General features: G+C 43.4%; 1 protein-coding gene and 1 long non-coding RNA gene across 4 annotated transcripts in view; one reads left to right on the forward strand and one right to left on the reverse strand.

The window, feature by feature from the left end:
• The window catches only part of LOC122219515, a 156,739-nt gene that overhangs the window by 74,846 nt on the left and 59,991 nt on the right, over window positions 1–21,902 (reverse strand). The gene's annotated exons all lie outside the window — the stretch shown is intronic.
• Window positions 2,111–11,941, forward strand: PRL (prolactin). Its single transcript, XM_042937778.1, has 5 exons — window positions 2,111–2,138; window positions 3,933–4,114; window positions 6,779–6,886; window positions 9,274–9,453; window positions 11,674–11,941. Exons 1-5 carry the CDS (start codon window positions 2,111–2,113, stop codon window positions 11,863–11,865), a joined length of 690 nt encoding a protein of 229 aa, XP_042793712.1. The 3' UTR covers window positions 11,866–11,941.

Genomic DNA, 21,902 nt, shown 5'->3' on the forward strand with positions numbered 1-21,902 from the left:
TCCCAGCTTATGGCAAACACATGAATTTTTGTAAATAACACCAGACAAGGCTATTCTTGGTGAATGTCTCTTTATAGCTCTAAGTTAAGGGCAGGGTCTGGTAAAGAGAAAGATCTTTAAAAGAGCCACATTACGGTGAAAGTGGGTGACATATATAGCAGAAAAACAGGACAACTATGACTTTTTGCATAAAGTACGCCTTTTGCATTATTTAGATACTGCAATATCCCATTAACAGGAAACATGGGGCGGTGAGGCAGCAAAGAAGCAAATGAGAGTTTACAGAGAAACATCCTTCTCTTTCAAGTAAATCAATTGGCCGCCCAGAATGAACACAACTCAGGTCCTCTTAGATTGCTCTTTTCCTGGCTGTCTACAAAAGTCCCAACACCTTTAAATTTGAACATTACGGTGTCAGTTCTTATGGAAGATTCCCTACTCTTAAGTTTCTAGAAGAAGAGGGGAATGTAGGGTAGCATTCATTTCTCTACCAAAAGGCACTGCTCTCTTAATAATTCAGAATTTCACTGTCTGGGGGGGCGGGCGGGAAATGGATACCTCCTTCTAGTGAATGGAATCCTGCCCCAGCTTTGGACTGATAGAGTCTATACATCATCACACTTGATGAGTAGGATTCAAAATCTAGTATTGCTTCAGCTAAGGCAATTAGGAAGATAGTTTTTAAGAGACGTTACTCTTTGTCACGATTTCCAGGTCTCCCTAAGAGCGCTTGGAAAATTGCTATCACATAAATGTGGCAGGAGCAACTATGGAAAAAGTAAATGCCATAAAAAGGGATTATTTTAAAAATTACCTCACCTGTCGATTTCCTAGGAGAGACACACAGTGAGATGAAAGCTAAGGGAAGGTCACAGGCTGATTTACGTGCAAGGACTTAAAAATTAGAGAAAGTCATCAAAAACCCAGTTCTTATTCATTATAATCATTTCATTTAGGAAATCTCTAAGAGGCGGATGGAACGTTTGAGCCCATGAAAGATGAATTTTTGTCATGTTGGCCCGAGAGGGGAGCTGAGTCAGAGAAATAAAGTAATTATAAACCAGTGATCATTTTTCCACCCCATCCTTGAGGAGAGTGCAAATTATTGCCTAGAATTTTCTTCTATTGCATTATATACTAGGGTGTGTGTGTGTGTGTGTGTGTCCGTCCATCCTTGAAAACCACTATGTTGCTTCCCCAGAATAAATTCCCAGTGGGGTCAGGGGTGCTTTCTTGTTCATGCGTGACCATGTTTGCTAAATGATTCATTTCCAAGGCTTCTTTATATCCCTGATTCCTCACGAAGCAACCGTCCTTCCCGCATCGATGGTGACTAATTACTTCTATATTCTTGACAATGAATCTCGCCTTTTTTCCCGCCTTTTTTTTTCATCTGTAAACTGGGGATGACAATCTACATTTATTTATATGTTGGAGTCAAAAGAAATAAACAGATGAAAATACCCAGTTAAAACATACACATATGTCATTTTAAAACGGACAACACACACTGCGTGAAAACAAGCAAAATAGGAGGGCACAAGTGACGAGAGCATCACGGGGACCCAATGTCCTGTTTTCTCACTCCAGATATTTCCTGTATAAGTTTTGAAATCTTGACTTCACCTAGCAATTTCAAACTGGGGAAAAAAAGAATACCCTTCGATAACACACGAGACACCTAAGTGAAATACAATGTAGATTCAAGAGACTGCAGAGAAGTCAAGGTAAACTTGATCGTTCGTGACTTCTGTAAAGTACAACTTCTGTAGCTGTACGGGCCCTTTAACCCAAAATAGTCTCCAGAGTCCATCCTCATTGTTTCTCTCATTTCCTTTTGCTCTAATTAATCACAATCCTTCCTAGAATGTTCATTTCTGGCCAGTATGTCTTCCTGAATATGAATAAGACATAAAATACCTTTTGATGTTTGAAATTATGGGGGTAATCTCAATGACGGAAATAGATGACTGGTACAGGGAAGGGAATGCCTGATTAAATATATTCATGAAGATGTCAAAGGCTTATAAAGCCAACATCTGGGAATGAGAAAGCCGTTGGACTACCAGATCTTCTCTGGCGAAGTGTGTTTCTCGAAAGCATCACCAACATGGACAACAAGGGGTGGTCGCTGAAAGGTATGTGCAACAGCTCGCTGGCTCGCTGAGCTGTTGGATTATCAACACTCTTGGGGGGTGGCACTAACTCGAAATCTGAGCTAGTATTCTCTTAGCAAGAGGTTTCAGGTTTACAGAGTTTAGAAGGGCTAGTCATTGCTCTAGAAAGCAACTATACCAGGGCAATGGAACAGAACGCTGGTTCTCCACTGGACATCCTCCTTCTTCTGGAGACATGTGGCTAAAGTCTGGAGAGGTTTTTGGTTGTCTTAATTCGGAATGGGGGTGCCACTGGTATCTAGTGAGTAAAACTCAGAGACACTGCTAAATGTACTGCAATGCAACGGACAGCCCCCAGAACGAGGAACCATCCATCTTAAAACGCCAATAATGCCAACGTTGAGAAACCCTGGCCTGGAACAAGACCAGAAATGTCTACGGGTCTAGTTTATCACAACCTCAGAAGGTAGAAACTAGCATTTTTTGGTTCTCAGGCCTCTTACGCGGTTTGGCCGACCTAAGTCAGCCTGGTGCAACTTTCAACTCAGAAACCATAATATGGACAAGGATAGAATTGTGTCTTATGATACTCTGTTAACTGGGTTTGGGCCAAATGACATTTAAAAAAGAGAAACAGCCTGGCAATAATTAACCATCTTTACTTTCTTGGTTGACATTTGCAAGAAAAAGAAAATTAGGAACAACCATAAAACTCATTTTATGAAATGAAGAACAAAAACATTTATCTATTTTATCTCCTCTTGGACTGTGAGAACGCTTCAGATGATAAATGTACAGATAAATGCGGTCAGAGTTAAATAGTATCTATGAAGTTATGAATTTCCGAGAACTGGTATTCCAATTTCTCTATCTGCAGAGCACTTTTTTTTTTTACACCTGTAGATAAAAATATCCATTCAGCTAAGTTACAGGACTATCAAGCACCTAAAATAAACTTTTTGGAAATACCACGTTTTTTGAAAAATAAGAAGTCTGTTACAGGACTCACTTGAAAACACTTGTATCTTTTATTTTGCAGCTAAAAGGTGGTGCGTTACATTCTCTGTTAACAAACAATGTTAGCGTGCATTAAAGTCAGAGTACTGTTCTTTCCAAGTAACGGAAAGACCTTTGCAAGCCCTGAGCCATCGCGGCCGCGGCTCTGGCCAGTTGCAGGGATGAAGCCGGAGAGCCCGCAGGTGTGTGCGATGCCACGTGGCAGAGTCAAAGCCATCATACTGGCATCCAGCCCCCTCCACCTGCTAATGATAGGACTTGAGGAAAATCACTTAACCTCTCGAAGCCTTCTGCTTCATCAATGTAATTTGATGATAATAATGAAGGTCGAAGCTCTTACAAGGTTACTGGGAAACACAAATTAAAAAAAAAAATTCAAAGCTTTTGGCAAAGTGTCAAGCCAGTGCACGGGGGTTCTTAAGGTGAGTTAGCAGATCGAGGCCACCGTAGCGCTTCGTGTTAGGTTCTCTTTGTACGCGATACTAGCAGTTGTCCATCATGTTTAGCCTTATCAGTCACGAAAGCCAAACAAACAGATCCAATGTGCTGTGTGTGCCATTTCAGGGTCTAAGATGTAGGTATTGGTCAACACGGAGTTAAAAAATGACAACCTCCCAGACAGCCCGACTACCGAAAATCTGCAGAAACCCCCAAGACGTTGAACTAACTTCTAGCAATGACTTAAACACCCCGGCTCGGAGTTCATTTCAGCTCCCGATGTTTGCCGAGTGCAGAAGCACTCCCGGGAGCGACAGAAAGATGCGGGGAGTAACCCGCTTACCCGTTTTGTGTAAGCAGGGTCACTCCTGTTCCTGCTGCTGCTGCTGTCAGACCTGCTCCTGTGCAAGAGCGTGGCCTCCCTGCCCATCTGTCCCAGCGGGGCGGTCAACTGCCAGGTGTCCCTGCGGGACCTGTTCGACCGCGCGGTCATCCTGTCTCACTACATCCACAACCTGTCCTCGGAAATGTTCAACGAGTTTGTAAGTACTGCCTCTTCCCAGAAGGAGCCTTCCCGGGAAGGCAGGGGCTGTCCTACGCTTGACACAAGAAAGGTGCGGGGCGCCTGGGTGGCTCAGTCGGTTGGGCGTCCGACTTCAGCTCAGGTCATGATCTCGCGGTCCGTGAGTTCGAGCCCCGCGTCGGGCTCTATGCTGACAGCTCAGAGCCTGGAGCCTGTTTCAGATTCTGTGTCTCCCTGTCTCTCTGACCCTCTCCTGTTCATGCTCTGTCTCTCTCTGTCTCAAAAATAAATAAATGATAAAAAAAATTTTTAAAACAAAAAAAGAAAGAAAGGTGCAAGAGCCTGATCGAACCACACACATTTTAGATTAAAAAAAAAAAAAAAAAAAGCCACTGGTTAGCAAAATGTGCAACAAGAAGAAAGGGACAGTTTCATGAAACCTCAAGAATTCTTAGAGTACAGTAACTCTTTTAAGATTTCCTTTAGGGGCGCCTGGTGGCTCAGTCGGTTAAGCATCTGACTCTTGATTTTGGCTCAGGTCAGGATCTCATGCTTCATGGGATGGAGCCCCACGTCTGGCTCTGTGCTGACAGTGCAGAGCCTGCTTGGGATTTGCTCTCCCCCCCCACCCAAAGAAACATTTAAAAGTAAATAAAAAAATAAAAATTTCCTTTAATTCTCCTTCTTGAGAAAAACTTCCTAAAAAATTTCAGCACCTATATTAGCCAGCTTAGGCTGCCATCGCAGGATTCCATAGGTTGGGTGCCTTAAGCCACAGAAATGTATTTTCTGACAGTTCTGGAGGCTGGAAGTGTGAGATCAGGGCACCAGCACAGTCAGGTTCTGAGAAGTGCACACATCTTCCCAGCTTGCCTTTTCCCTGTCCTCGTGGTGGCAGAGGGTACAGGTGGGGGATTCTCCTGGGGTCTCTTCTTGATCCCTATTGAATCAGGACTCCACTGTTATGACTTCATTTAACCTTCCTTACCTCCATAAAGGCCATATCTTCAAATACTGTACATTGGGGGTCGGGACTTCAACTGAATTTTGGGGGAAACATCCCTTCATAACAACACCTGGCAAAAAGCACTTTCAGGTGGAGTTTGAGAAAATGAACGCATGCTGATTTCTTGTCCTTGACTGTGGGGTACAGGTCTCCCTAGGCATTCTTCACCTATCATACTAGATATCTAATAAATGACAGTCTCATTGCCCAGAACGGAGTTAACCGAACAAAGTTAAACTAAGCTGAATCCATGTCAGGAAAACAAACAATGATAGCTCTTCTGAAACCCCACAATGCTATAAAGTGTTATTTTGAGATGTCCAGTGTATAGGTTTAGAACTAGAATAGAAGGGTTGGTTTAGAATCAGAAACAATTATTCTCTTTCTTATTACAGTACTTTGAAAGTTGTATCTTAACTCTTAGTTGTATCTTAACTCTTGATCTTAGGTCAATCAAGGTGCAGACAGTATACCTATGAGAGGTTCAGTAAATCAAAGGGTCGCCATAAAGAATAAGGATCAGTGTTTGTATGTATGTATACAATATATATATGTATATATACATGGATACAATATATATACATTGTATGTATGTGTATATATACATGGATACAATATATATATATACATTGTATATATGTATATATACATACACATACACATAGTTCTCTTCACTCACTGGTTTTTCTTTCCTCCTCCACTTTTGACTGGCTATCTTTTGTCTTTCACATCTTCACAGTTATCTCCTTAATTTTCACAACTTTTCGTAGAGATTACTTTTATGTCGATGTCTTAGCTAGGTGTGTGTGCATGTGTGTGTTTTTTATTCTGAGTCCATTGATTAATATTTCCTAAAATTTTATGCCCTGTTTTTTTGACTTACCATTTGGTTGCAATCAACAAAATGGTATTATGCATCTAGGACGAACATGGTGAGGCATAGTTGTGGGGGTTCAAATACAGCAAAACCTCGGTTTGCAAGCATAATTTGTTCCAGAGACATGCTTGTAATCCAGAGCACTCGTATATCAAAGCGAATTTCAAGAACCATTGGCTTGGTTGTGATCACGTGACATCCAGTGTCATGTACGACTCATATGGCAAGACATCACTCATGTATCAAGTTAAAATTCATTAGAAATGTTTGCTCATCTTGCAGAACATTTGCAGAACAAGTTACTCGTAATCCAAGTTTTTACTGTATCAGGCAGAGAAAAGTTATAATTTCATAATGCCTATTAGGGGGTGCATATTGGCTTGGACCCCCGGTAAATAAGATACTAAATGGCAAAATATATGTATATATGCGCTAGAACAGTGGCTCAAATACTAAAGAAAAAGGAAACTTGACAAAATATTTAATGCTTCATATTTTTGGTATTTTTTAGTGTTTGTTTTCCAAGTAGTAATTTGTGGAAAGGGTAAATTAAACAAGTAAATCACAAAGAAGGAAAGAAGGTGGGACTAGAAGAGTTACACTTAAAAAAAAAATGCACGTACAAAATAAATAAAACGCAGAGAAAGGGTGACTTTCTCAATGCTCTGGTTTCAGTTTTTCATGTAGTTCTCATTTAAAATAAAAGATTACACAACAAGTGTGTTAATATTCTGGTAATGGGCTCATTTAACGGATGCTCAAACACCTATAACTAATTGCATTTGCTTGCTGGCTTTCAGGATAAAAGGTATGCCCAGGGCCGGGGGTTCATTACCAAGGCCATCAACAGCTGTCACACTTCCTCCCTCTCTACCCCTGAGGACAAGGAGCAAGCCCAACAGATCCATGTGAGTCTTTTATCCGTGTTTCTCACCAATACCACTGAGGCAGTACACTGGTAACACCATGCTACACGTTCTTAGAAGTGCTACAGTAGGTAATGCTAATTGCACACACAGACAAATATGGAGGAAAAGCAATCAAAGAGAAAAGACAGTATGTCATTGAAGAATCATTGGTGAAACCCAAATGCTGGCTCAAGATTGCAGCAGCAGGGTGCCTGGGTGGCTCAGTCGGTGAAGCTTCTGACTCTTGATTTTGGCTCAAGTCAAAATCTTAGGGATCATGAGTTCAAGCCCCACGTTGGCTCCATGCTGACAGCATGGAGTCTACGTGGGATTCTCTCTCTCCTCCCCTCCCTTGCTCTCTCTCTCTTAAAACAAATAAACTTAAAAAAAAAAAAGATTGTAGCAGCAAAATAAAAAATCTGTAAGTTGTTGATGCAAACACCATTATTTTAACCGATGCCTTAGACCCAGGGTTGCATGTATTATATTGTATGAAAGCCTGCACTAAATTGGACTTCCATGCATAAAACAGAAGGTCTGCAAAATCATGGGTATGTAAGAAATGCAAGTGCAGTTGTATCTTTTACACGATACCCTTGGCTCCTACACTGGCAGCACTTAACAACACTGAGCACTGTCCCAGGTGAGCCATGTCTTGCCGATTTTGAAAGCTCTCCTTCTGATTCTGCTTCTACTCCTCTGACCCCTACTTCCCTCTCCATTCTCCCCTGACTCCTCTGTCCTGTAATGTTATGTATTGTTTCTCACGGCTGCGAAAATCGCCTCTGTTCTGATGGCAACAAAGTCTGCATATGAAGCCCCATTCATCCCAACTCTTTGACCATTGTCATCTCGCCTTTCTGATTCTCTGCCACGGTCACAGTCTTAACGTGACTTCAAATAAGCATCTATTTTCACACACATACCCCCGTTAATACAATCTGATTCTCTTCGCAGCTTTGTTAATGGTACCAGCATTCTTTCTGTCCTCTAAGCTCAGTAATAGCGGTGGTGGTGGTGATGAAATGAAGGATGAGGTACCTGGGTGGCTCAGTCAGTTAAGCGACCGACCCTTGATTTCGGCTCAGGTCATGAGATCGAGCCCCTCCCTGTGACAGCACTGCTCTCAGCAAGGAGCCTGCTTGGAATCTTCTCTCTCCCTCTCTCTCTGCCCCTCCCACGTTTGCACTCTATTGACAAATAAACTTTCAAAAAGAACTTTAAAATGAAGGAAAGGGTGAAGGAGAAGGAGGAGGGGTTAAAATCTATTGAGGGCCACTCCATTGCCAGGCACTTCACAGAGCAATTTACATGCACTGTATTTAATCCTCACCAAAAACAATCCCAGAACACAGGGCACTGTGAGGACACTTGCCAAGGTAAGGAAACTGAGGCTCTGAGAGGTTGCAGAATTTGGACTAATGACAGGAGTTGTAAGTTGTGAGTCCAGACTTCATCCGATTCTAAGCCCTCACTCTTACTCATGATGCTACAACGGCCTTAGCAAAACCAGATGGCCATTCCCTGTGCAGCCTGGCCCTCCATTTCGTATCTGAGGACACGTTCCCATTGCACTGTCACTTTGATTCTTCTCTACTTCTCACTTCCTTTACACTAGCTTAGTTCATGGACCTCAGGGAAGCAAGTATTTTATATCAGAGACGACCCTCTCCTAAGGCTCTCCTGTGGGATCCACAGGGGGCAACCGTCCCTTGTGACTTCCGTTGCAGACTCCAGCTGGCATATGCCCTGTTATTCACCTGAGCGGGTCAATAGAAGAGACGGTTCTGGTAGCAGTAGAGGGACAGGGGTTGGTCTAGATTGAGGACAGCATATGTACGAATGCCCTGTCTTCTTTGCTCTTTGTTCTGATATCATGGAGTAAAAATTACAAATCACAAACAAATACATTAAAGAATGATTTGAGCCATTCGGATGAATGAGTCGCTGGATGAAAATGACTCGGGCCCTCTGTCAGAGACACTGGTGGAATCCGTCTTTCCTGAGTCAGGTACTACAGGTGCGTACCGAGTGCCAGCAAACCTCTTTTGGGACCAGCAAAGCTGTCAAACATAAATAGAACTCACTGAGTGCGTGGATGGTAGAATTTCCGAGGGAAAACAAAATCCTTCATGCTATAAACTAGAAGCCTCACTAGATGAAGCAGTTATTCAAATCAGCCAGATTGCTTTCTAATTTTAACAAAGTTTAAGCCAATAGCTTCAGCTTTTTATGTTTACAACTTTAAGCACCTACAGAATATTTTCCGCGCACACACGAAGAACAAAGAGATAATTCGGGGCAGCCTCTGGGAGCAGAAATCACAAGCTAACCAAACCCACGGTGTTATGATTTATTTAATGCGATTGTTTCATGTGGTCGCTTAGCACGAAGACCTTCTGAACGTGATACTCAGAGTGTTGCGGTCCTGGAATGACCCCCTGTATCACCTCGTCACGGAAGTGCGAGGACTGCACGAAGCCCCCGATGCTATTCTGTCCAGAGCCATTGAGATCGAGGAGCAAAACAGGAGGCTTCTAGAGGGCATGGAGAAGATAGTGCACCAGGTGAGCAGCCTCCCGGAGCTTCCTTGTTTTTCTCACTAATGAAAGAGGTGACCTCCATGGTGGGAAGTGAGTTCTAAATACCTCACTGGGCAAGACCAAAGTCGAGGCACTTTCTATCTTCGACGACTATGAAATAAAGCAAGACTCTAGTAATTCATACTGGCGGATTCTATTGTTAGTGAACCTTAGGATGCTACCGTGATATCTGACAGGTGAAGCCTTGCCCCTCCCCCCCCCCCCCCACACACACACACAACACAGGAATCCACCAAAGGCTTTCCTCGTCCTGGGCACCAGGGTTTACAATATGTCCCAGGAGAAGAAACCTATAGAGAACAGAATCTGCAAGATAAACATTTTCCTCAAAGTATCCCCAGGACACCTGCTACTGAAATCCTGGTTGGGTTCTTTCTCTTTTCTCCCCACCCCAAAGGAGGACAAAGGGAAGGGAGAAAAGAGAAAATCAAAATCAGATTAGATGGTGTTTCGTGCCACTACCCCAGCCCCACCCCGCTGCACATATTTGTCACAGAGAGGAGATTGAAAAGATGGGGTCAGGGCATCAATGCTGCCTCACGAGCACTAGATTTCCGTGGGTCACAAAAGACAGGAGTGTTTCTTTTCTGGCATTTTCTTTGTTTTGTAACTTGCAGAAAGTTGTCTCTTCCTAAATTTGGGGGTGGGGCGGGGGGGGGGCTTCAAAATCGGAGCCCATTGCAGGCCCCAAAATTAAAACTCATGCATTTCATCTCTTCTACTACTGTCAAATTTACATGGAGTTAGTATTTGCAATATAGATCTCCAATCAGATGGGATGTTTTCAACACGAATGAGTTAACATCCGAACAGCTTTATGAAGTTCTCAGACAGTGTCATCTCAAGAAAAAGACAGGACTTTAAGAATAACAGGAGTGATTTTCTACGTCCCTTGTTTTGTACAAAGTACACGTCATCACGTGTCCTTTTTGTCAGTTTCCAGGGAGAAGCCTACAGCACATTTCCACCTTGAGACATGAAATAAACACCTGGGTTTTCAAATTATTTGCTTCATTACTTTCTGAAGTCACTACACTGTACTAGAACACTTTAGTTTAATGACTTATTTATTCTTAGGCATATCATTGTCCCCTGCATGGTGAATTTCGTCTTAGAGCCCAAGCACCAAAATTAAACCTAAGACGCAAGGCAACACAAACATACACTACACGCTACACACACACTTTAACTTCCAGGAGAGAATCCCAGCCTGAAAATAGTCTTACTCTGCAGGTGACAGTTCAGCAGATCAGGGTCTATGGTTATCCGGCACTTGTACCCGGCAGCTCTCAAGCTTGCCTGGTGGCCAAGCAGGCAACTCGGTCTCCGGGTCCTCGGGGCATTCTCGGCTTGCAGCGGCCCGGGGAGCAGACACCATGGGGCCCCACCCTCACGTCCCTCCATGTCTTTTTGTTATCACTGTCAGGCTCCCCAGCCTACCACTGACCCCTGCCCTCGAAGGGCATGCCGCTGGCACCCTCACTCTTTCTCACGGGCACCTTCCACAGCATGTCCCCCCCAAGAGACCTCAAAAGCAGACGGCTACTACTTATAGACATTTGGGGGTTATCGGTCCTGGGTGGACTGTGACTGTCTCCTATTTCAGCAGATCCTCTTAGGGACAGTCAGCACTAGATGCCCTGCACCTTAAGGCATCAGGCGCAATCCCTATCATTTCTGAGGTCTGTCGTCCATATGCTACACGGAGAAGAGAATCGGTGTGAAGCGGGAAATAGATCAATGTAATTATGGTGACGTATCAGAAGAAATCTGGAACAAAGAACACACGAGAGACAGGGTTCAGGACACGAAAGATATCCTCAAGGAAGAGATCTGAAGCCACCCCTCCACTGTCCCTCGGTCACACTCATATATACGTAGGGTGCAGCTCCACTGCAACTAAATCTCTCTCAATATACACCAGCTTTGTGGTTCTCTCTCTCTTTACTCCTGGGCAGAAATGCTTCTTCTGTGATCACATCCATGTTAGAAAACCTACATCTGAATTCTGCTTCTACTGCTCAGACTATTAACAGATCTCTGATACACCAGCTCAGTAATCTACGCCTCCCTCCAGAGAGCGTTGACGCTCATGTCTCTTCCCCAAATCTTCGTTTGACAACGGGAAGGAACGCAGACAAGCGACTACTAGTAATACTAAGTTGCTATCTTTTTGGTGACTAGGTTCATCCCGGAGTCAGAGAAAACGAGGTCTACTCCGTCTGGTCCGGACTCCCGTCCCTGCAGATGGCTGATGAAGACTCTCGCCTGTTTGCTTTTTATAACCTGCTCCACTGCCTACGCAGGGATTCACATAAGATTGACAGTTACCTCAAGCTTCTGAAGTGCCGAATCGTCTACGACAGCAACTGCTAAGCCCGTATCCGTCCCATCTATTTCTGGAAGGGTCCCTAATGATCCGTCCCGCAGCAAGCTCCTCTTAGTGTTATAGCTTTTTAATGCACGCACGGGTGTAATGGGTCTCATCTTAAAAAAATAAAAATGGACTCCTCCGAGATGTCAAAATCAAAAAACGCAATTCGTCAAAGTGTCTCATTTTCATTTAGTAGAGAATCCAAAGAAAATCCATCACCACCATTGAACAGTTCCTGTTAAAATTTGTCACGAATAGCAGAAGCTAGCATTAGAAACAGGACCGTTAACGGCTTCCTTGAGGTTCACAGTAAATTATTACAGGTCAAATGACCAGAATCAAAGAATTAGATAATTACGCATCCTGCTGGCCCTGCTACCAGAAAGAGGGAACTCTCAGGACTCTCCGAAAGTCAGCCACACACCATGTTTGAACAGACAATGTAAGCACCATGAAGCTGTGATGTGCCCTCACAGTACGAGGCTTACCGAGCCGTCTAAAACTCGGTAGGCTACCGTATTCGTAGATTTGAGCCGCTATAACAAGACACCACAGACTTACAACCAGCACAAATATTTTTCGACATCCTGGCCAGGGGAGGCCATGGCAGGGAAGTCACAGACTTCTCCCTGTGTCCCCATGTGGTGGAAGGAGCCAGGGAGCCCTGCGGGGTCTCTTTTAGAAGAGCACTGATCCCATTATGAGGACTCCAGCAACTGCTGGAGTCTCATGACTTAACACCTCCCAGAGGCCCCACTTACTGCTGCTATTTGTTACTTTCTGGGGTTTAGGATTTCAACATGAGAAATTGGGAGGAACACAAACACTCAGATCAGGGCAGATTCCAACACGTCACGGTGTTATCCTTCTCCGGTGGCCGTTCTCGACCATGTAGCACTGAACTCCTCCTGGTGGCATCATCACGGACGCGTCTCATAGGTTTTAGTTATTCTTGGTCTCAAAAGTCCATTCGAGTCCACTTTCAACTCCATTTCACACCCAACCCGTTTAATGTTTTCCTCCGCCCCTCTGTGGCTCGTGGGACCTACCAGGGGGAAGCAAATGGGGTCAATTTCTGCAAGGTTTCTTCCCCCTCCCGCTCCTGGATCACCATCTCTCTGGGCCACGTTGGAAGGGGATAGAGATGAGGAGAGATGGTCAAGTTCTGACACCACTGGCTTTCACGGTGTCGCTGTAGCCTCCTCACTGCCAACAGGAGCTAACCTTGAATTCCCTCGAGTGGCAAGTGGCTCCCTGTGGGGCACCCTTGTGATTTTCCAGGACATTCACAAGTGAGGGCACCCTACTGTCTAGTGTATTTACCAGGGAAAATACTCGGGCTTGATTCTTTCTCTACCCCCACAGCTGTGCCCCCTGCTGTATCCCCCCAACCTCTCTGCTGCTGTGTCCTCGCCCTGCCAGCACCCTACCGGGGAAAACTGGCTCAGGGTCATCTGTCTCCTTGGGAACCCACAGCAAACTCATGCATCATAACCACTGGAAACAACCAGGAGGCCATAATACTGGTTTGCTTTTTATCCCATCCCGGGGTCTCCTGACAATCTTCTTCTCTTCCTGTCCACAAAGACACAGAGTGGATCGGGAGGTTAGATTCATGAACACACATGAATCCGAGGAAAGAGATGTGGCTTTCCCTTTCTTTTATTTATTTTTTTTTTTTATTTATTTTTTTTAACGTTTATTTATTTTTGAGACAGAGAGAGACAGAGCATGAACGGGGGAGGGTCAGAGAGAGGGAGACACAGAATCTGAAACAGGCTCCAGGCTCTGAGCTGTCAGCACAGAGCCCGACGCAGGGCTCGAACTCACGGACCGCGAGATCATGACCTGAGCCGAAGTCGGCCACTCAACCGACTGAGCCACCCAGGCGCCCCTTTCCCTTTCTTTTAGAACCGATGAGTAATTATCTCTGTCAGTAATTGTCAGAGAGTTGGCCTTGCAAATACTCCCTCCTAGGCCACTGAATCCTAACACCCTGCTCCTTCTACACTTGGTCTCCTGCCGGAGAAAGGTGACTGGATTAGGGGAGCTCAGCTTGTCCAACTGCCACTAAACAACATGGGATTAGGGCGATCTCTTCCGGCCGGCCGCAGAGGGCAGTGGGATTGCCAGACTGTTTCCGCAGCAGCATAAAGGCTTTGGCAGGCATTCCTCGACAGCAGACCATAAGAATTACTCCATCCAACATTCTGACAGAGGGGAAATAAAAAGGTAGAGCAGGAAGAGGATGAAGAGGAAAAAGGAGGAGGGGAAAAAAAAAGAAGGGGAAATGTGAGTAAAAGACTTCGGAGTTGTGAAGGCTGAGATGCTATTAGAATACGGAATTTGGTAAAGACCTCAATCTATTGCTTAGATTTTATACCATAAGAGCAAATATTATCTAACATTTTCCTTATACTCCCCTTTCCTCTTCTCTCTTCCTTTTCTGAAATTCGCCTTTGTATTCAAGTATTCTTTGCCCTTACTCATTAATTTGAAATAGCTCTAGAGATGAGCAAAACTTGGCACATCTTCAGATCAGAACTCAAGTCAATCCTCCTCGTCCTGCAAAGAAATCTTTCCCACATGTACAGGAACGCTGCCCAACAAAACCAAACTCTTGCGTCATGGCCAGCATTATTTTATCTGGGTCCTGCTTCTGACTCTAGCTGTGATGACCCAAACCTTTCAGAACACAACAGAATGCCCCAAACCAATCTTGAACCACCCCTTTCTCCAGCACTCATGCAAAATGTCAGCTTTCTTCTTTTAAAAGGCAGGCAAGTCAGAGAAAAACCTGCATGCACTTCCTTTCTCAGTCATTTACTGCTGAAAACCTCTAATTCTATTGTGTTACCCACGTAACTTCCTATTCTTCCATTTCTAAGCATTTCCAACAGAGAGGATGGTATTTACAAGGGGTGAAGTTTGGTAATAAATGGACAATGAAACTGTATAAAACATAAGTTCACCACTAGCCCACAGACATCTTCACATATCTGTCTCTCACAAAGTTTATTCCGCGCACAAATTCCGAGATACTTGAGATAAATAACTGAGGTGACGATATGAAAAGGTTTCTCGCAGCTTGACCATGACATATGAACTGAACACTGTATTTTTCAGACAAGATTGAGCGGAGCCATGGGTGTTCTGTAGAGTCAGCAAGGGGCAGGCGGAAAGGGGATATTTGGGAAGAACATAACAATCACTCCCCTGCCAACCGGAGTGTGTCTATTTCCTTCTTCTTTTACAGATTTCCACGTAAGATTACATTTGAAGAAACGGGCCCTGCTAGAGGAAGAACGGTAGAGAAACACGCAGACAAAAATCCTTGAAATTCACCGATCTCATAGGTTAGTCAATCATGGGCGCTGTAAGAACTAAAAGAGGTTTGGAAAACCTCTATCCCCTAAAAGTTTGCTCTCAAGTTCTGGAGAAAGAGTGGGGGGCATACACATACAAGTTACTGTACCAAATGGTAGAGAACAGTCAGCATAGCAGGTGACGTTAACCAAAGCACTACAGCGAATTAAACGATGGCGAGGAGACGTCTGGATGTGAGAACGAGGGAGCTTCTTGGACTGGTGGCTTCACCGTGGGGTTGTGAAGGGTTGATGGGATACTGATAGGCACAAAACTAGAAGACGGAATATGTGTTGATTCATTTAAAATCATGTTGTGACCTAAGTATCCCCTACCTCTTGGGCTCTTAACGCAAAGTGAACTGAGCTGTTAATGTGTAAAGCATTATAAGGTGTCAGTAAATAATCAAATTGGACCCAAGTACAAGAAATGCTCACATTTTTAACAGCCATATAATAGCTCTCACTAGTATGCTCTCCTAATATGCTCTCCACATTAACAACGAAAACCACGCGGGGATTGCTTATGCATTGCGGAGGATCACATATGTCAGTTTGGAGAGTTTGTACTTACTCTACAAGGCAACAGGAAACCAGGGGATTTTAGTGCAAGAGAGCAGTATGTCCGGAATTGGAACAAGGCAACACGAACCCGGTTTGGAGGGTTGTGGCAGAGAAAAAGAAGCGGCCGGGAAGCAAGTTGGAAGAGTGTTATGACATCCTACAAGAAGATCAAGGAGGGCTCCGTCAAGCCAAGAGAAGCAAAGCACGTGAGACGTGTAGGCAGAGCATCAGGGCTTGACTGCCTCAAAGAAGCGAGGCAGACATTAAGAGTCAAGAAAGCATCCACGCACTTGGAAGAGTAAATGAAAGATGAGAAAGAGGAGAGAGGAGATCAGTTAAGGTTTTGTCCAAATGCATCTGAACTCAATTTCCCTGTATCTCATCAACTTTGTACCAGAAACCGTCAAAAATGTTCGGTTACTTTAGCAAATCACAGAAATGAGTACACACAAGAGCCTCGGCTAGACTGTATCTAATGCCAGAACCAACGCATTTATCCGGGCTGGTGAGGACGAGTGCTAAGTCACCGGGCTCTTTCAACACTTACATTAAGACATACACTGTAAAGCACAGTGGATGAGTAGGAATAAAATGAAAACAACTCCTGTCCTCATAGAGCCAGCCCTGCACAAAACCTAAACAAAAGTCATGCCTCCCTCCCCCAAATCCGTCCATCCTCCCTAAGAGTGTCTCACTCTCTCTTGAATCCACTCCTGTCTCCCGTCCCTTCATTGTCTTACTCCCAGCAGATGGTCAGTTAGTTGCAAATCAAATAAATGAACACTGTCCACTCCTAAGATAATAGTCATATTTAAAGTCTCTTGAAACTGAAAAGCCTTTAATCCCCTGAAAATATAACTCTAATAGTGAGATGACTGCGCCCCAGCATCTTTCCAAAATGCCCCCTGGGCATCCAGACTTGACTCTGCTACTCAGAAAGCTTCTGCAAGAACCATAACCTGTTTGGACAGCAAAGATAGGAAAGACAAATGGAGCAACGAACAACATTGAGAAAGCAAGGCAGGGACAAATGGGAAAGATAACATAGGTTTTAAAAACAGGTTCACATTTGCATGCCGAGCCAGCATGACAGGAGCCAGGCGAGCCTCAGTGACGGCTCTCCGTGAATTGGCTACAAGAAGTCTTACACGACTCAACTGTTTAAACACAATTCTTCGATTCTAGCACTCAGAGCCACTCGTCTCACTTAATTGCGCTCCCAGAAAAGGAATATGCTTATTGCATATTTCCAACTGGCTAAGACAGGAAACTCTAAGAGTTCTCATCGCACACACACAAATTTCTGTAACCACGTACGGTGGTGACTGTTGACTAGGCTTATTATGGTGATCACAATACATACAGATATCGAATCCTTATGCTCCTTATGCTGTACCCCTGAAGCTAATGTAATTGTTACATGTCAACTGTACCTCCATAAAAAATAGTAAAAGCAAGCAAATTTATTTAAAGGAACAGGCTTCTATTTTGAATAAAGAAATCAACAAATACAGTTTTCTTTTTTAAATATTGTACTGTAGGTAGCATATTGGGTCTAAAACTTCACCTCCAGATGTAGTTTATGTTTATGCAGAGAAACAGAAAAGGGTCCTAACCTTGTAACGTTAACTGCAGGACATTTTAGCTACAAAAGCTAATAACGATCACTAAATCCTAAAAGTTGTAGGCCAGTCCAGTTCTCTGCTATTGGTCATTTAATAAACATTTAGTGAATTCCCACTTTACCCAGGCACTGTTTGTAGGCGTCCAGTTTACATCATTGAGCAAAGCAGGCAGACTCTTTCCCTCATGGAACAGACATTGTCTCTTAGGGAAGACAGACTACCCACAATAGACATGAAGACGATTACACCATAGTATGATAGTAGGTGACCCATGCTATACCAAAAGAAAGAGTAAAGCAAGGTAAGGAATTTAGGAAGTACAGCTGGAGAAAAGAGAAGTAAATTTTAAAGACAGGTGAGGGGCGCCTGGGTTGCTCAGTTGGTTGGGTGTCCGACTTCGGCTCAGGTCATGATCTTACAGCTCATGAGTTCAAGCCCTGCCTCAGGCTCTGTGCTGTCAGCTCAGAGCCTGGAGCCTGCTTCCAATTCTGTGTCTCCCTCTCTCTGCCCCTCCCCTGCTCACATGCTGTCTCTCTCAAAAATGAATAAACATTTAAAAAAATCAAAAATAAATAAAAATAAAGACAGGGGAGAACCCAGTAGGAAAGACAACAGCGGCCTTTCCTATGAAATCCTGCAAACGCTGTGTTCTCTCACACCCCAGATCCACATCCTATCCCTGTTGAGCCAGATTTCCTTCTCTCCCGCAGGACTTCAAAAATGTTTCTTTCTCTGAGGCTCTAAGCCTGATGTGTGCTTTTCAAACTCATGCAAACATAAGTATTTTACTCACCTGCCTCTCTCTCTTGGAACTGAAAGATTTGAGGGTGAACTCGCCCAGATTAAGTACCTTTTTATGCAGTCAAATTTAAAATTTTTCTGCTCCCTGAATCACTAACCTCCAAAGTAGTTTTGCCTTACAGCACCCTATCAGGGCCCCAAATTATAAAAGTTTAAAATGTTCTGGCTGTATTACTAGTCGAATAAATCGTGGCATTTAAAACTATGCACAAAATATAAATTAAAGGACAATGAGATAAAAATTAGAAACAGAAAAGCTGATATTTTCTTCCCAAAGGGATTGAGGCCACTGGATTAATAGATTCCTTGTGCACACATGTAATTATACTACAGTTTAACTATCATAATAAAATAATTCTTTTACATACAATTCAAATCAAAGCACTCAGAGTGCCACAAGGGGCTGGGAATAACATTATATGTGAAGATCTCTCTTCATATGCATATATAAAATTTTGTCAGCTCTATTAAGTTATCACCATTAGCCCCTTTTATTGTTCCATCAATTCATCCACTGCTAAATAATAATCCAAATTTTACAATAAAATTCTTTCCTACAGGGCTTACATCTCAAGGCAGGCCAAAAGTAGAGCGGTGGCCTACAAGAACGAACAAAACGTAGTACGTTTACCATGATGCACATCCATCTGTGTACAGAATTAATGAAGACATGCAAGGCTTAAAAGCAGATGGAACAGAAATTGTGCTCGCTCACAGACGGATAGAGCACCTAGTCGGTTTCCTACGGCATCAGAGAAAGAGGGCTCCACCCCGTTTCCTTCTGTCTGCTGCGGAGTTTTCCACTTGCCTCCACGACCTCCTTTATTAACACGTCTCCCCGGAGATACTATAAAATTATAAAACAGATCCTGGGTTCCTGAACGAGACAAGGTGGCATGCATCTAAATTTGTGCCCGTTCCCCGTCCTGGACACAACAAGAGGTCACTATAGGAGATTTCTAATCATTGGTAAGAACTGACGGGAACTGCTTTGGGACCTGAAAACTGGAGGCGGAACACAACCAGTACCCAACGCAGGGGGCGACCCAAGCTCAGCATTTCCGGAACCCCCGACCCGGCACCGGAAGGCAGCTGGGGAGGGCCACGCCTTCCCCCGGTGGAACCAGAATGAATGCGAGGTGAGCCAGGCCCGAGCAGCAAGGTAGTTGGGTTGGAAGAAGCACTGTCCTTCTGGTGGAGACACCAAGGCTGCCATGCGGGGCAAGCAAGAGACACCACACAAGCAGCCTGGTTCTGGAAGTCTCCTTGTCCCCACAGGCCTGTAACGCCCCTCCAGAGGGCACCTGTAGAGGGATTCCAACACAAGAAGAAGCCCAGCCTGGGAAACACTCCAAGTCCTCCTCAGAGGAAAAGATCCTGTCAGACAAGCACCTGGCCAGAGAAGGCTCTGCAAGCTTGAAACCCCCCTTCACGCTGGGGACACCAGGGGGATGGCAAGGACCATCAGGAGAGCTAACCACGCACACAGCAGGGCATCGGAAGTCTGTCGCTGAGAGCCTAAAATTCCCGTCCTCTGCCCAGAGACAGGGGAGCATCTAGGGGGCACTTTAGGCGAGTCATGTGTTAGAAACTTCTGGCTCGGGAAGCCTTGTTACTCCTATAGGCCCTGTGGCTGTGTTGTCGTACCTCAAGACAAGCAAAGATCCAGCCTGAAGGATCCCACTTTGCTTCCTCAGCCAGAACCATCAGGGGCCCCTGGGAACCCAAGAAGCATGAGATAAGTCAAAGAGATTAAAATAACATGGCAAAGACTTTGAAATTTAAGCCATCAATGGAAACATAGCCACAAATTAGACCTGGAACTGCAGGCTAAATACAAACAGGTTGACTTTCTGCTAAAATAAACGATTTATATAGGATCCTAAAGTATTCTAACGAAAGAACAAAAATGTCCAAACAACAAATGAAAATGATTTGTCATGTCAAGAACCCAAATAAGTAAGTAAGTAAGTAAGTAAGTAAGTAAATAAATAAATAAATCCTTGCATGAGAAAAGACAACCAACCAATGCCGACACTGGAATTAATCAGATATAATTATCTGACAGAGGTTTTAAATCAACCATCATAAAAATACTTCAAGATAAATTACAAATTCTCTAGGAATATATGAAAAAAAAAACATCAAAGTAGAAGTTATAAAAAAGAACCAAATGGAAATTATATAAATGAAAGCTACAAAAGCAAAGGAAAAAAAAAAAAACAAAACCTCACAGAGTAGAAATGACAGAAGATAAGAATCCGTGAACTTCAGGACAACTCAATGGAATTCATGCAATCTGAACAACAGAGAGAAAACAGACTGAGGGAGAAAAAAAAACGAATAGAGCCCCGGGGACCTGTGGGATATCAATAAGAAATATACCGTTCATCTCAACATATTCAGAAAAAAAGAAACAGAATGGAGCAGAGAAACTAATCAAAGAAATAATGGCTGAAAATGTCCTAAATGTGGAAGACAACAAAAATCGGCACATTCATAACACTCAGCAACTCTGAAAAGGATAGACCCAAAGAAATCCACACCAAGACACATCATAATTAAATTTCAGGGAACGAAGGACAAAGAAAAAAGTCTAGAAAGTAACTGAGGAGAAATGATGCATTACCTGTGGGGAAACACCAAGTGATAGGTCAGTGGATTTCGCTAATAAAACTATGAAAGATACAAGGAAGTAAATCATACATGCAGAAAGAACCATCTATCACAAATTCTGTACTTGGTCAGCTATCATGCAGGAATGAACAGCAAACAAAAGCATGCTCAGATGAAGAAGAAAACTAAAAGAATTTGTCACTAGCACATGTACTTTTAAAGATTGGGTAAAGACATTCCACAAACAGAAAGGGAGCAATAAAAGAATCTTGGAGCATCAGAACAAAACAATGACCAAAAGAACTGAGGATGTACAACACATTGGCCTTGCCCTCGTGAGTTTTATAAATCATACTTATTGGTTAAAACAAAAATTATAATACCATTTGATACTCACGAGAATGATATGTAAAAGTGCGGAAGACTGGGGGCGACTGGGTGGCTCAGTCAGTTAAGTGTACAACTCCTGATTTCGGTTTGGGCCATGATCTCACGGTTTGTGGGATCAAGCCTTGCATCAGGCTCTGTGCTGAGAAGTGCAGAGTCTGCTTGGGATTCTCTCTCTCTCTGCCCCTCCCCCTCTCACTTGTGAGTACACGCTCTCTTTCTTAACATAAATAAACTAAAAAGAAACTTGGGAATATTGTAAATACTAATAGGCTGTAACAAGCTCATTCATTCATAGATGGAATAGATGATACATAGATCAACCCACAACATAAAGAACCACTCAAAAGTACCAGAAATAAATTAACATGTAATCGTACAAAATGTTCAAATAACACAGAAAGTCAAGAAAAGGGAAAGAGAAATGAGAACAAGAAGAACTAAAGAAAGCAAATAACAAAATGGCAGACTTAAGAATTGACATATTATTAATTACCTGAAATATACATGGTCTACATACAACAATCAAAAGACAAGAGATTGGCAGAGTGAATTAAAAAACATGAGACACTATATGTTGATTCAAAGAAAGTCATTTCAAATGTAATACCATAAAGATGTTGAAAGTAAAAGGATGAAGAAAGATATATCATGCAACATTAATTTAAAAAAGGAGGGGGA

This window comes from Panthera leo, chromosome B2 (genome assembly GCF_018350215.1).
Source record: "Panthera leo isolate Ple1 chromosome B2, P.leo_Ple1_pat1.1, whole genome shotgun sequence".
Taxonomy (NCBI): domain Eukaryota; kingdom Metazoa; phylum Chordata; class Mammalia; order Carnivora; family Felidae; genus Panthera; species Panthera leo.

Coding starts and splice junctions, on each gene's coding strand:
- PRL (XM_042937778.1), top strand. CDS start 2,111: ATGGACAACAAGGGGTGGTCGCTGAAAG. Junction 4,115..6,778: donor CGGAAATGTTCAACGAGTTT/GTAAGTACTGCC, acceptor GCTGGCTTTCAG/GATAAAAGGTATGCCCAGGG. Junction 9,454..11,673: donor TGGAGAAGATAGTGCACCAG/GTGAGCAGCCTC, acceptor TTTGGTGACTAG/GTTCATCCCGGAGTCAGAGA.